This window comes from Diadema antillarum, unplaced genomic scaffold (assembly GCF_040938485.1).
Source record: "Diadema antillarum isolate AM-2024a unplaced genomic scaffold, OU_Dant_1.0 scf00000183, whole genome shotgun sequence".
NCBI lineage: Eukaryota > Metazoa > Echinodermata > Echinoidea > Diadematoida > Diadematidae > Diadema > Diadema antillarum.
In genome coordinates, this window is record NW_027271072.1 from 305165 (window position 1) to 320090 (window position 14926).

General features: G+C 37.1%; 1 protein-coding gene across 1 annotated transcript in view; it reads left to right on the top strand.

Moving 5' to 3' along the window:
• The window catches only part of LOC139723249 (uncharacterized), a 77832-nt gene extending 63282 nt beyond the window's left edge, over positions 1-14550 (top strand). Inside the window, exons 12-17 of the mRNA XM_071634507.1 lie at positions 247-370; positions 1238-1311; positions 2129-2155; positions 8700-8785; positions 10790-10929; positions 11656-14550. Of these exons, the coding sequence (XP_071490608.1) occupies positions 247-370; positions 1238-1311; positions 2129-2155; positions 8700-8785; positions 10790-10929; positions 11656-11948 (744 nt within the window). The 3' untranslated portion in view covers positions 11949-14550. The remainder of the gene's footprint in view (positions 1-246; positions 371-1237; positions 1312-2128; positions 2156-8699; positions 8786-10789; positions 10930-11655) is intronic.
• Positions 14551-14926: the final 376 nt, after the last annotated feature.

Here is a 14926-nt window from a genome sequence, read left to right on the forward strand (position 1 = left end):
GATAGACAGTCTTAGAAGGACTTATTTCGCAGATGTATGAAGCTATGATGTGGAATATTCTATCAGTATTTCTATCCATTACACCAGTGTGTCTTGAACATGGGATGATGACTTCCACTTTGAACCAATGCTGTTTTGAATGGTGTCAGTCTGACATCCACTTTGAATTTGTTTTATTTAATCTGATTTGATTTGATTTGATTTTTTTAATCTGATTTGATTTGATTTGATTTTTTTAATCTATAGCAAGTAATGGATGAGCTACTGGGCGAAGACTCAGTGCACCTGAGTCGACAGGACATCTGGCAGGGGGAGCGTCGACACCCTCAGGTGCCCCTCCAGAGGTCCTCCTCGCTAAGCTTCCAGCCAGGTGAGATTCCAGGAGAGTTAACCTTTTGTGTGCTTTGGATGCCAATTGGCACAGAAAACCCTATAGTGCTGTACACGCTGTCCAAAATCCCTGGCACAGAAATGGTTAAAGTGGAGCTGGTGGGTGTTGGGATGGGGGAAGGGTATATAGGGAGAGTTTGTGACATGATGATTAACCCTTGGAGTACCCCACACTTACAAAGTTTTCTCTCTCTTTTTTCTTTTTCTAGCATTGTGTCACATTATACTTGCAAGAAAGGATTTGAGTTCAGTGGTGGTCCTACAGTAAAGCCTGTCATCACCATGTCACACACTATTTGACAGTCTGAAAAATACAAATTCAAATCCCAGAGGTCATGCAAAGAGGGAAATATTTTGCTCTTTTATCTCCTCATTGTTTAAGTTCTATTTTGTGCCTCGGTTTATTAAACTGACAGCTTTGTTAGGGGTGAGCTTTCCTCTGACCAACAGTTAGAAATGCTGTAAAAAAGAAAAAAAAAAGTTTTTATTCATTACAGATGACAGAAATTTTTAGCAAAAGTAGTTTCCTTGTATGTGAAGATTAATTGATTATTGTATGATACAACTTTACATATGATTCGTGACCCAGAACTATTCTGATGATGTGTATGCATACCAATTTTGGTCTGCATAGCTTTTTTATTGTCATTACATATATTGTATTGAAAAGCAGGAATAGGAATGTGAATTTTTTCAATGTCAATCACAACGTGATGCAATGTAGCTTTAAGATCCCATAAAATCTCTATGAAAAAATCTTTCCATGCCAACATTTTTGGTGAAAATAGGAGAATAATACAAGCAAAATTTCTTTTATTATGTTGTTATTTTGCGTCATTTCTTCAAGATCAAACATCTCAAGGGCTTCTTCCAGGCAGTCCACCAGGATACATCAAGAAGAAGCAGTGGAACAAGTCTGAGGTAACAATCCCCCATGCTTCTTCACCTCAAAAATTCAAACTATGAATATTATAGAATAATTCTTGACTACCCCAGTGCATTCACATTAAATTGCGGCCAAAGCTGTAACAGATAACTGTGTAAAATAGTGCTTTGAGAGTTAATTTATATCTTTTATGATTTTTGTTGCTTTCTTTTGCTTGAATTAACACCACATTTCCTCCCAAATTCCCTGGCTTATTTTGATTTGCTTTTTTTTTTTCATCAGTTGAGTTCAGCTTTTACAGAAGACAACATTGCTTTTTCTAGAGTTTCTTTATTATTTGTATCATATGAAGTTTATTAGATAGTATCTTTAAAAAAGAAATAAAATAAATGTATGACAAAGTAGAAGTAGTATTTTAATAGTCAATCATTTTTTGAATATTATGCAATGAATAAATCTATTTCTTAGCATAAGATGCTTAATATAATATCAAGTAACTGTGACTGACATATAGTAACGGCACTGAGCATATTGCCACCATTAAAAAATGGCATTAAGTTGGGAGGCCTTTTTCGAAATTTATCTAAAAGTCATAAGCAAGCTTCTATGCTGATTTGAGTTCTTGTATAGTCTTGGAACAAACTAGATGTTTCAAAGAGCCTAAACACCAATTTTTATTCAGGTGCAATTTTCCTTTGCGGAGACATGATATATAACACCAACGTATATTTGAATGCCTGGGACTGTGGTGCCTTGTGCATTTTGGTGTTCATTTGATGCACAATATTACAGCAAAACGTTTTTGATTTTATTGTACTTTGTTGCATTTTTTTTTCTCACTCATGCATTCAGTCTGCGAGTAATGTGTTCATGAGACAGGTTATTCCATTATTTTTTGCTTCTCTTTCATACAATGCCCCTTTTGTGCATGGATTGTTGTAGAATAGTCAAGTAGAATACACAGTAGTCTCTTAAGGCTACTATAGCATTGATCATTCAGTCTTGATTTGGATTGCATATAAAATCTACTTATTTTTGGACAGATCTAAAATCCAACCGTTAATTACTCGGTACGTGGCAGTTCATAATATTCCAGACAAGAAAAGTAGCCATACATTACTTTTTCTGTTCGTACCTGTTTTGTTTCAGATATTTCTCTATGTTTTATTTATGTTTTGTCTTCACTCATACCAATAATATTGAAAAAAAAAATCAGATTCTTATCCTCAGTTTTGTATCATGATCTAAACTTAATACACCAAAAAGTCTTCGTCCTTTTTTCCTGTGGAAAACCTCAGCAACCTTTATGCAATGCCCAAGTCTGTTGATAGGTGATGTGTCTGAGGCAGAGGTCGTACATGCCATAAATGTGCTCGATGTGAAGTACATTTTGAAATCATGTAACCACATCCCCGTTATTTATTGGTGTGTTAGTCATGTCTTACCTCTAAACTGTCAAAGCGAGAAGACGCTATCTCGTCTACAGCCAAAAAAACAAAAAACAAACACCCCAGCAGGGCACTGCCTTCTCTGTGTTGTATTAATCTCTTTTGTCGTACATCTCGCTGAGATCAATTCGGGTCCACGAACAGAAATGACCACAGAAAATGCTTATGTCTCCTCTGATCTAGCTAATCTTGAGGGCGTCTAGGGTTTATGGTGTCTCTCCCTACCTTATTTACAAGGTAAAGCAAATCTGAGTTGGCCTTGAATGAGCAAAAGTATCATATGCATCGCCGTGGCAACGTGTGCAGGGTGAGGTTCACTAATTAACAACACTGGAAATAACAACGGCAAAACACAGCAAAAATTTGGGTTGCGAGGCTGTACCTTCCACCTGAATGCCCATCTGTATTTCTGTATCAGTAAGAAAAAAAAAATGATTATTTTATGATAAAGATATGATCTGTATTGATGCAAATTCTGCCACCAGGCAAGTGTGATAATGTACATTGACCCCTGTATTTGATCTGTTTTTCATTCCATTCAAATTTGTTGTTTTTTGGATCATTGTAGAATCAGGATCAGGATTATGTAGTGAGTACCCCCTCGCATGATATTTTTTTTTCCTTTTTCTTCTGTGGGCCCCAGTTTCATGTCTCATGCATGAATGTTTTTTTTTTAGCATGGCCATTTCATCACAGCAAACTCTTAAAGGCAGTCATCATCTGTTCATCAGTGCACTTAATATTCATCAGATAGTAAAAACCTGCTGCTTTTGGAAACAAGGAAAAACTGGATGAAAAAAAAAAAAAACAACCTCAAAGTAGTGTAGCCCCTGACTGCAAGAGACATGACCCCGTATTACAACCATACAGACTAACTGTGAATCATGAAATGCATCAATCATGTTTGTGTTTCTGGTTTGATTATTTGAGATATGAAGTATATAAAGTTTGTGATACTTATGAGAGAGGTGTTTTTGCTCATTGAATGTTACCATACCTACTTTGGTGGGTTAATTCAAGAGGTTAGTGATCAAAGCTAGGAAAAAGCAAATACTTGAAACTGAAGCAAAGCAAGAAATTAAACTTCATACTTCATGTTTTCATACATATTCATAGTGTTACTATCCAACAATGTCATGCAAAGACAGAAAAAAATGACAAATCATGTAGTTGCTTGACAGGGCACAGTCAGTAACTGTATGTTTCTTCATACTTTTATACTCAAATATTACGCAATCATGAAATTATACAAATTTCATGTTCATGTGCACCTGTGGAAGAAGTGTTCATCAATATAAATGCAATTCAGACAATCACCCAGAAACATGCTACACATTCCCTTCAATCACAGCTCATACAATCAGTAGTCCACAACATTTAGTTACAAATGTTATAGCAGCAAGATAAGTTATACCGTATCATATGCTAAATACTGGTATATGGCTGAAGCATTTGAAGGAACTCATGTTTTCTTTTCATGCTGTAGAAACTTTAAAAGTACTTTCAACTTTATAGAGTAGACCAGGTTTTCCTGAAGCCAAATAAACTTTGCTGGAAATTGGGAGCACTGAAGTTAGATGCCTCCTGCCTTGACAGTGAAATACCACTCATGTTTAAGGTAACTTTAATCAATCAGGTAAATTTAATAAACAGAATTTCAGAAGTTTACACTGAGATCAGACATGCAGTAAGAAAGCAATGGAATTTTAAAGTTGTCTTACAAGCCTCCGATAGACCTGCGGACAAGTCTTTCCTCTATTCTCTTCAAATGCTTAACATGAGATTAAAAGGAAATATATATTCCTTTACATTAGCCTTGTAGATTTGGTAATGTTGTTTTGTTTTTTTTTAAGGGAAAAACATGGTTTCTATTCTATTCTTTTTTCTTTGTGCAAATCAAAAGGAGAATAATTATTAAGTAATGGCACCATTGCCTTGTCTTATGTGCATATATGGTTTCTAGTAATATCACAGTTTCATTTAAAACACTGAAAAACAGAAATGACTTCCAAAACTCATATTAGATCAAAAACGAGAAAAAAAAAGAGGAAAAAAGATTCTTCTGGTCCGATGTGTTTGATTTTATTCTGATTATCAATGCCAACTCAAGCATGGAGAGGTATTTAAGTCAGAGGAAGCCTAAAAAATGGATAGTGTCTATGTCATGTCAAACCAAAGTTTAAATCGCAAGATTAATTGTTATTGATCTTGGGGATTGAATTGTCACAAAGTGTATGCATGTTTGTAGATCAGAAAAATTGGAGTTTAGACTCAAAAGAGGTTGTGTGTAGTTTGATGTAGCTGCCTTGCTCCTATTTATGAGACACTTGTTGTATTTAGAGTTCAGAGGTCAGAAAGGGTCAGAAAGGGTCATCTTTCAGCTCAAGTTCAGTGTTGCTTGAAATTATGATAATTAGATTATAGCCAGTGAGTAGAGCATACCATTCATTTCATCTAGCCGGAGGGACATTGTGAGAAATAAACCTGTCCATATCTTTATAAAATATAACATGAGAACCGAGAAAACAAATTTGGATACCTGGGGTTGACCTTATTGTCAAGTTCACACTTTTTTCATCTCATGTCAATTACCATTAATACAATGTGAGTTAATTTTCCCATTTTTTTTTTAAGATCAAAATCTGTAGTGTTCGCAAAAGAGTGCTTTCGTGATAAAAAGTTTGCTGTGAGGAATCTCTCAATCAATAATTGTATCCAATGCTAGGTTAAAAAAAACAGGAATCATCTTCGTATTTCCAAAGAAAGCATTGCAGTTTTTAAATTCATAAAGCCCATAACTGTGCAGTTTTCATACACAATCATCAGAACTATCATTGAGTGACAACAATGAATGATATGTACAGTATATCTATCATAAACATATTCATGGGCTATTGAAACAACAATGATTATCTATCAGTAACAATTATATCTGTATGTATTTTAGTGTTCATTTTGTTTGGAAAAAGAAGCCTGATTAGAATAAAGTGCTGGCTGTTGTGTGGACCCCATTCAGTTTTAATTGACTTTTCATTTCCCATTGATGGACACAGTAATTTTGTTCGTCCGTGTGCAAAGTTTTGAGTTGCGTGTAACATTGTCGTGTAATATTATTTTTGCTATTGTAACTGTCGCTCTTTTCAAGCACCATTTCTAGCATTTGCTGATCCCCTTCCATTATTCTCTCAGTCATCGCTCATGTCACGCAAATTGCTTCTGTTTTTGTTTTCGTTGTCATGTTAATGGTGCCATTCTTGTGCAGCTGTCAGTTGTTTGTGCGAGTTTAATGATGATGTCATTGCTAGTGTGCATTGTGCGTGATGCCGCGTGACTAGGTGCGAATGTGTCACGTTGGCCCACTGTACAGTATGGCCTAGATACGGCCAGGCAGAACTCTTTGCTTGGCTACACACCTGCAATATAATGTACGTGTGAAAGTTTGAATGCTTGAAAGTATGTACATATTGTCATGCCTGAATTTCAACAGGCATAAATTCATGTTCATTTATGATACTTATATGGATGCATACACATACATACCTACATATAGTGTATATACACAAAACATACATACCTGCATGCATTTATACAGGTAGAAACATGTACACACATGCATGAATACACATGTGAATATATGTGCAGAAGTACGTTTAATAAGCATTTAATTGAATTTGTTCTCCATGACTTACTGACAGAATGCGCCTTAGCCTTTACTTTATAACAAATATTAGCATGCTTAAAGATGCTCTGTTTTTTATGCTCCCTGCATCTGCTATGCGCAAAGTATTTTCTAATGCATGAAAAATGAGCATTGTACTGCTTTTGTCAAAATACTGTATATACCATACATTTAGCGAGTCTAATTTTTCGTGAATTTGGGCTTCTCCACAATTTAGTGGTTCAATTTACGATCGTGGAGCACAGTTATGAACAGAGAAATGTACACATGCAGGTCGCATTCATGTGGGGATCAGAGTTAATTGACATTTTTGCGCGTTTTATAAATTTGCGAATGGCACCCGACTCACAAAATTCACGAAAATAAAATATATGGTGTATACAGTATATGTTCTTTTTTTGTAGACTTTTGCAGTGACTTGATGCAAAAGGAGTGCTTTATATTCTGGTAGCCTAGATGATTTAATAAAGTGGTGTATTGAAGGTGACTTGTGCTAGAACATTTTTTTTTTTTGTGGTAATGTCTTTACCTTGTGTATTATTACAACTGTTTAAAGATGCTTATGGGTATATCTTATTTTTGTTAAGTTTAGATTAGATTTGTTTTGGTACTCATTGGGGTATGTAGATGTTTGTTTTGCCACTCAACCTTCAAAAACAGGGCAGGACCTACAAACTCTGCATGAGGCCATAACATTACAATGCATTTCTGCCCCTAGTCTTCATCATGACTGGAAGTTGAATTAGTGTAAAGAGAGAACAAAAACAAAGATTGCTTGTAAAGTATACCTTGGCTTCATTTCAGCTTTGATTACTACTTGTAGTTCACATGATTGTGCCTTTAGCTGGCAGACACCCTGTGACCTGATTCAATGACAAGGTCATACTGCCCTCTATAGGAGAGGCCAGGCAAGGTCATGTGACAAATAACTGCCAATGAGTTGCAACAAATGTTGCATGTTTAAAGCCTCCTGTCCATCCTCTTCAACTTTTTTTGATATATAAACAAGAGTGTCAGCACTGATTCTGGATTAGATTACAAATTGTATTGGAAATTGTTGGAAATTGGAGAAAAAATATGAATACATTTCTGAAGCATTTATACCATGTAAAGACTTCAGGTTGCACTCTCTGATGAAATGCAGAAGACAAATATTGAATTTCCTCCCAAATGCAGAGCTTCCGTTTATTTTCATGATGGTGTTCATTTACATGTGAGAGTCTTCAGTCATGAGCATCTGGAGATTATTTTAGTTATGTTCTTCTCTGTGAAAGAACCCTAGCAATTGTTAATTTTATGAAAGCATGCTTTTATTTGGATACCGTGTAGATATTACAGTGCATCTTACATGTTATATATCAGTTGTGGGATATGTTTTCTTGTGTTTTTACTTTGTAGTTGAGTATGGCATTGTTCATTACCTTTGTGCCTGACATGTGACCTTATTATCCATGTATTCCTTTAGAAACACTCAATATAATGAGCATGCCAAGTTGATGGAGGGGAAAATGCCTCCTTTGGTAGTATTAATGTGAAGCATTTGCCAGTGTAGTGAAAAATGCTCTGAATAACAAGATTTCGGGATTCTAGGCTAGCAGAATCTATATTTCTTCTTCTTTTTTCCGTTGACATTGGGGGATATGAAACATCTGTTAAGCTTTTGCTAGTGTTCTGCAGAATGCTTCAAGTAACAAGATTTCCGGATTTTAGGATAGCAGAATATGGTCATATTTTTCTTCTTTCTTCCATGGATGTTGGAGAAGAAAGAAATGTGTCTCATAGCAGTTTCCTTCTCCTTACTTTCCATAACTGGTTTGCAAATGCCTTTAATTTCTATATGCATGCTTTCTATGCAAAAGCTATCCATGATGTTGCCAAAAATGACTTAAGAGATACCTAAGACTTGCCTTACCTAGCAACAGTGTAACATTTGGTTACAGTGTTTACTGTAGTTATAGATTCAGAAAACACGTATGGGCAACTTATCAGACTCTAGACAGGCCTGTTGCAGGTAGATGAGCTCATTCCACTGAACAATGCTCTCTCACTAGCGCTTCATCTTTTATGAATAAAATGGAAAATGTACAATTTGGTAGAGTGTTTTACACAAGAGGGAACTATTTAACATTCAGCCATCATTCATTCTAAAAGAAATCTCCTCCTCCTTTTTTCAACTGTGATAAATTTTGCAGCCCATGTTGCTACATGTCGTAATTAAACGCCCTACAGAAAATGCCTTCCCCAGGTGGATGGAATCTAAAATCTCCATCTTGTTCTCCCCAATCCTTTCCTGCAGTCATTTGACAGCCTGGTACTGTCTTCCATCCACCACCTGTCCATCAAGATGAAAGATTCGGCGGACAAGATTGCCTTCAAACTCAAGTAAGCTGAACTCTTGCTTTATTTCAGTTTCTTTATTATGATCTTGTGGGTCCTTCCCTTTCTATCTGTTTTTTCTGCAATTCTGGCCAGTTAAAATCTTGTTTGAATCCCAGAGTGTGAAAATACTAGGTGGAACTTTTGTTTTGCTGGTATTAAACTTCTCAGAGGCTCAAAGAAAGTATTGATATAGATATAAAGTGTGCAAGAGTGGTACAGATGTTGTTTGTAACCAGAAAATAGAAGGGTAAAAGAAAAATGAATTGGTATTTGAATTGAAGTGATCTTCTTGTGTTGATTTCAGCAGCAGACATATCATGCAACATCTTCTGTAATATGGTTTTGCAAATTTTCTTTCAATGATTCTATTTTCTTGAACTCTGGTTTCCCCTGTAATATCACCTCTGATAATAAAAAATGACACATGGCCCCATAATGGTTCATTCCTTGGAGAAAAATAAAACCCTCCCCAAGGCTTGACCAAAAAAATAAAGAATAAAAAGCTACAGCTTTTAATTTTCCAGTAGTAAAGTATTATCACTCTTTGCCCTGGTTTTGATTCTTGTGTATGTCAATCCTCTACAAAGCAAAGGACTTAATTGCGAATCCATCAGTCAATGTGCTGGTTGCAATTTTAACCTTATCAAAATGTCATGTCATACAATGCGTCATCCCTAACTTACACTTTTGTCTGCACTTGGTCTTTTGTGTGTGACTTTTGATAAGATGATTTTACTCATGCTCATTTGAGGGCCAGTGTCACATTGTGAAAGAGACAGGGGGGGGGGGGGGGGGGGGGGGGGGGGAGGAGGGGGGGGGGGGGGATGGAACAGAATCCAAAGAGGAAGTGTGCCTTAAGAGATGTGTGCAAGAAACATCTGAAATCTCTTTATCCCAGAAATGACTTCAATGCAAAAATGCTGTAAAAAAAAAAAGAAGACAAAAAAAGTAGCAAAAACAAAAGTTTTAAACTGCAAGAGATAGAACCTAAAAAAAAAAAAGAAAAAAAAAAAGAGAGAGATATTTTGAGAGGAAATCCTGGCCTATTTCTGTAGAGTTTTCATGTCTGTGATATTGTAGACTGTCGTCACTGATGGCCATCTTAGGATACACAGTGCCATTACTGATTTCATCTCTGTAGATCCTGACTAGAATCCTTGTGTGTTGCTGCTGCAGGATGTTGATCAGTGAAAGATAGAGATATTTTAGGTTTCCAAGGTCCACGCATGACTGCCTATCTGATGCTGCCCTGTCTTGATTTACGGCTCAATGATGAGTGAAATGTTTCAAGGGGTTTCTGTGGCTGTGAACAGACTGTTGCTTTGTTCATTTGTGTGTGTGTGTGTGTGTCATTCGCTGTTACGGTAATGGCAGTTTTATAATGGTGATAAAAATAATGATGATAACAATGAATCAGATAATGGTAATTATGAATAATGATGACAACAGTGTTGACGATAATGATGGTAACAATGATAGTGATAACAGTGATGATAATGTCATTAATGTGACCATCATCACCATGAATATCATTCTCGTTATTGTAAAAGTCAATATTCTTGCACAATTAATTTTTCACGCTTAGTGGCTCAAAAACATATTCGCGGGTTCTTGAAATTGTGCTCCGCAATTATCAACCCATTCAACTTATGCAGAGAAAAGTGTGATATTCACTGGTTTTACAGTGTACATTCACACTAGCCAAAAGTAGAGTGAAATGTACAAAAATTAATGTACCGTGAACATTTTTGCATTAACAATATTGCTTTTATATGATTGTTACATTACTGATACCATGAATCAGACCAACTTAGATGGAGTGTGCAAGAGTGAACTGCTGATTTTAGCATTTTGTGAGTCATTTCACAAGGGCACCACCAAGTCTCGCAGCTTCAATAGAGAGAGCTACAGAGTATGAGCCGTGGTATTTTGATTCAGAAGTCGAGGAGGTTTGTATGGCACGTGTCTGCTAAAAAGCTTCTGGGTCCTTTGATCTGTCTTGTGCAGGAAGCTGCAGCAGCCCGGTGCCAGCGAGGAGGAACTGTCCCGCGTCCTGAGGGACTCCGAGTTTCCGCTGCTCAAGACCAACAACAAGGAGGTCGCTGGCATCCTGCAGAACTTACGGAAGATGGAGAAGAGATTAGAAGGTGAACTACTTTAGACTTGAATCCCTCATCATCATTCTTTCTCTCCCACATATTGAGGAATAAATGAGAAATGCTGTGTTAAAACTGCCATTGATGTGTCTATCTCCAAATCAAATTGAAGGTTATGTCTCTGCCGTACCATACAGTGGAGAGTTATCGATATTTAACTCGAAAAAGATCTAGTCGAAAAAGAGAACTGTCTTTAATTTAGCAACCTGTAATGTCATTGCATACCAAACACACGAAAGATGGGAAATATGCCCTTTTTAGCAAATAACAAATGGAGTCATGTCATTTATGGCCATGAACAGTTTAACATTCGACATGATATATAATTTTATCTTATTTCTTATTGAATGCTTTCACATGTTCTGCTGTAAACAGTTGATGTATTGTAATCAAAGTGAAGAACCTAATGCTCAGTGTCATTGCCAATTTATAAGAATTTAAAAAGAGATGTTTGGAGTGTGATTAGCAGTTTTATAAAGGAGAGGTCAAGACAACAGTACCAGCTGGCAGTCCTCAAAACCCTCAGATTGAAGTTTGGATACAAGTGCATAGTTTTCAGTTGTGTTAGGTCTGAAAAATATCATTTATTTTGTGAGGGGACTTTCTCATCATTTTGATATATAAAGTTGAGGAGTTCTGAGTAATTTACATTTGTATGTTTTATCTGCATTACTTGCAAGTTGTAACATCTCTGTTTTACCCTGGTATGCATCACAGAAATCCACAGCATGGTGGACCCTCGCAATGAGATCAAGCTCCCTGAGCAACTCTCGCCCGTCAACCAGATGCGGCGGCAGTACATCAACGAGTTCAACTTCGGCACCGCCTCCGACTCGGAAAGCCCCAGGTCACTGCCCCCGTCCACACCCCGGGGCCACGTTGGGCGGGCGGGCGCAGTCAACCCGGCCCTCGCACGGCCCAGGCATCCCCAGCAACAGCAGCAACAGCAGCAGCAGCAGCATCCTCAGGCCCACTACCAGCATGAGGAGGGGGAGGAGTATTACCTCTGAGGGGGTTTGACTCCACCCCCCTTTGAGACCACTGGGGTAGCATATCCCAAGTGATTGGTATCATCTCTCAATGCACATTCACATCTTCCTCTCTCATGTGATGTGCTGCAAACATGAAGTCCCCATCAACAGAAGATGGATAAACAGCATCTCTGTCTAATCCAGGAGCTGATGAGACTGCATCACTGGAAGATGATGATGAGGTCATTAGGGAGCAGTCTGAGGGACAGCTCCAGGACTGTGATGTAGACAAGAGAAAAAATAGTGTAATTATTTACCAAGGTTTTAACTTGCCATTCTAGTATTTCCAGTGACTGAATGAAGTCGAGGACGAAAGTGAGAAAGCCCTCGGCAACAAAGAGGGGAAGAAGTCACACCAGAGCAAGCTTGGAGGAGGAGGAGGAGGAGGAGGGGCTTGTCATGTGAGAGTTTTAATTCTGGACTCTATCAGTGACATGTGATATTAGTTTTGATGGGGTGGCCAAGCTTTCTCAAACTCATCCAGCTCAAACTTCTCAGACTCCTCAAACTCATTCAGGCCGTCAGTGATCAATGTTTGGAGGGAAATGAAACGCCGTCATTCGCTCATCAAGTGTGCTGATTTACTTGGACTGTTCAACTCTCTCTATCTGGAGCCTGTGTTACTCATCATCAGCTGTATCAGACAAACTATTGCCAAATGATGATGAAGGAAGCTGTGGTGGATTTTGATAAGTGTAGTGGGGGGTTGTCAGAGGCAAAGCACTGCGTGTTTGCTTCATCAGCCAAGGATAGATTCTATCTTCAGCAAGAACAGACACATGGCATCTGGAGACATTTCTCTCAGTAATTTAAAATTCCTGTTTTTAAAAGTCTCTCTCTAGCAAGAATTGAACTCTTGATATTTTGAGATGTTACAATGTTCAAAGAGAGACAGACAGATACAGAGTGAGAGAGAGGGAGAGAGAGAGAGGGAGAGGGAGAGAGATAGAAACTAAGTGATGGACTGTTGGGTAATCATATTTTTCTTTTATAAATTTTATCAATTTCATTCATCTCATATCATCACACACTCCTGAAAAAGACAAATAAATATCTGTAGCCCACCAACAGTGTGTTTGTGTGTGCATATACGAATGTTGTATAAGCAATATGTGCTATGAGAGAGAAAGTCAAATCTAGCAAAATATAAGAACAAAGAATCGAGAGAGAGAGAGAGAAAATAATAACTAAGTATTATAAGACAATCAAGTATTTTTTTCCTGAAATACACTGCTGTTTTTTGGCCTTGCAAACGAAGTGTGGCTGACCTTGTAGCATTTGTTGGAATGTCTTACTATCACCATCTCAAGTTCAAATATGTCCCTGTGAGACAAAATTAGATGGAAAATAAAATTGAATTTTTCATCTCAGTTAACTTCCTTAGTTTTGCTATGGTTGTCTGTAGTATATAGTGAACAAGAATTCCTACATGCCTCAGTATGAGTCAGATTTATGCAAGTGATGAGTGTATTCTTTCTGTTAATTTTTACATCTAAAATGTGGTAAAAAAAACAAAATAAAAAAGTGAAACACAACAAGTAAATTGTGTTGAACTTGAATCAGGGTAAAAACTGATATAGGTAAAATATTAGTATTTGTAATTTTGATTTGATGAAGAGCAAACAATGTAACAAGAGCAAAATGATACATATTTTTTTTTTTTTTTTTTTTTTTGCAACAGGCACATGACATACATGTACAGGCATATAAACTCCACTCAATGCCATGGAGTTGTCTGTGATATATGTATATGTTCACAGACCAGTTATTCCATGTTAGAGCAACATGAGCAAAGTGTGCAAGTTTGACCAGTTTGTTCCAACAGAAGTTTGACGGTGCTCAGGTGTTTGTGAAATCTGGCGTGCATCAAATTACCCCATGATTGCAATAATAGCATGAACTGATGTTGGCCCAAACTTGGTGTATATTTAGTTCTGAGATGATGGAGAGGGCGCGGACTCCCGTTGTATATAGCCTAGAGAATTGAGAGGGAGCTAGCATTCCTTGGTAGAACGATATTGCATACAGCTATGGTACACCGAGGAAGGAAATGCAGCAGAACAACCTATAATTTAAACTTACAAGATATGTGTAAAACTGCCAAAGTTGTAACAAATGGGCTGCAGTGTCTGCTGTTATCGTAAGTTACCATTATCTTCAATGAATTGAGCTCCTGATGGGTTTTTTTTTTTTTGTAGTGTAATCACATGCATGCCAAATATGAGACGAGGAATCCATGTTAAGTCATTGTGTTGATCCAAAGGGAGTACCGTTACTCATAAGTACGAGTTTGCATGGCAGCTTATCGATTAATTAATATGTGCATGAAATATCCAACAGTAAGTTTGACCTATCGAGAGGTGTTCTTTAGTTGTATCGAAAGGTTATTTCTCCCATCATTGCAATGTGTAATATATACCAAGAGATAATTTATCAGACATAATTTTGAAATCGTACACTACAGAGTATTTGTGACTTGTTGGCATTTATGTAAAGGAAGGAATGTCAAGGAGTCAACTCTAATATTGTTCATACACTGCTTGTCAATTCAAAGTTAAACATGGTTTATGAGTTATCTCATTTGAGTCAACATGATTTTTTTGTGTGTCATCTTCATGCCTTGCTTTACAGTTGGACTTATTCAAATACCCAAATGAAAAGTGATAACGAAATTCCTGTGATGTCCATGTCGCTGGCTGAGAATGATAAGGGCGTAAGTTACCACTACAGCCATAGTGTTTGAGGCACCTTAATGACATTCTCATTCTCAACCGATGATGTAGTCATCAATATTAAAGACCTCTGGAAGATGCGTTTACCAACTATGATAATAGATCTGTTGATTAACCACCAACGTTCTGTTTATCTTTTTTCATAAGCTGCAATGGTTTTGTGTTTGTTTTATCTGTTGAAAGGAGATTGTCAAATTGTCAAATTTTTATTTATGCTGTATATTT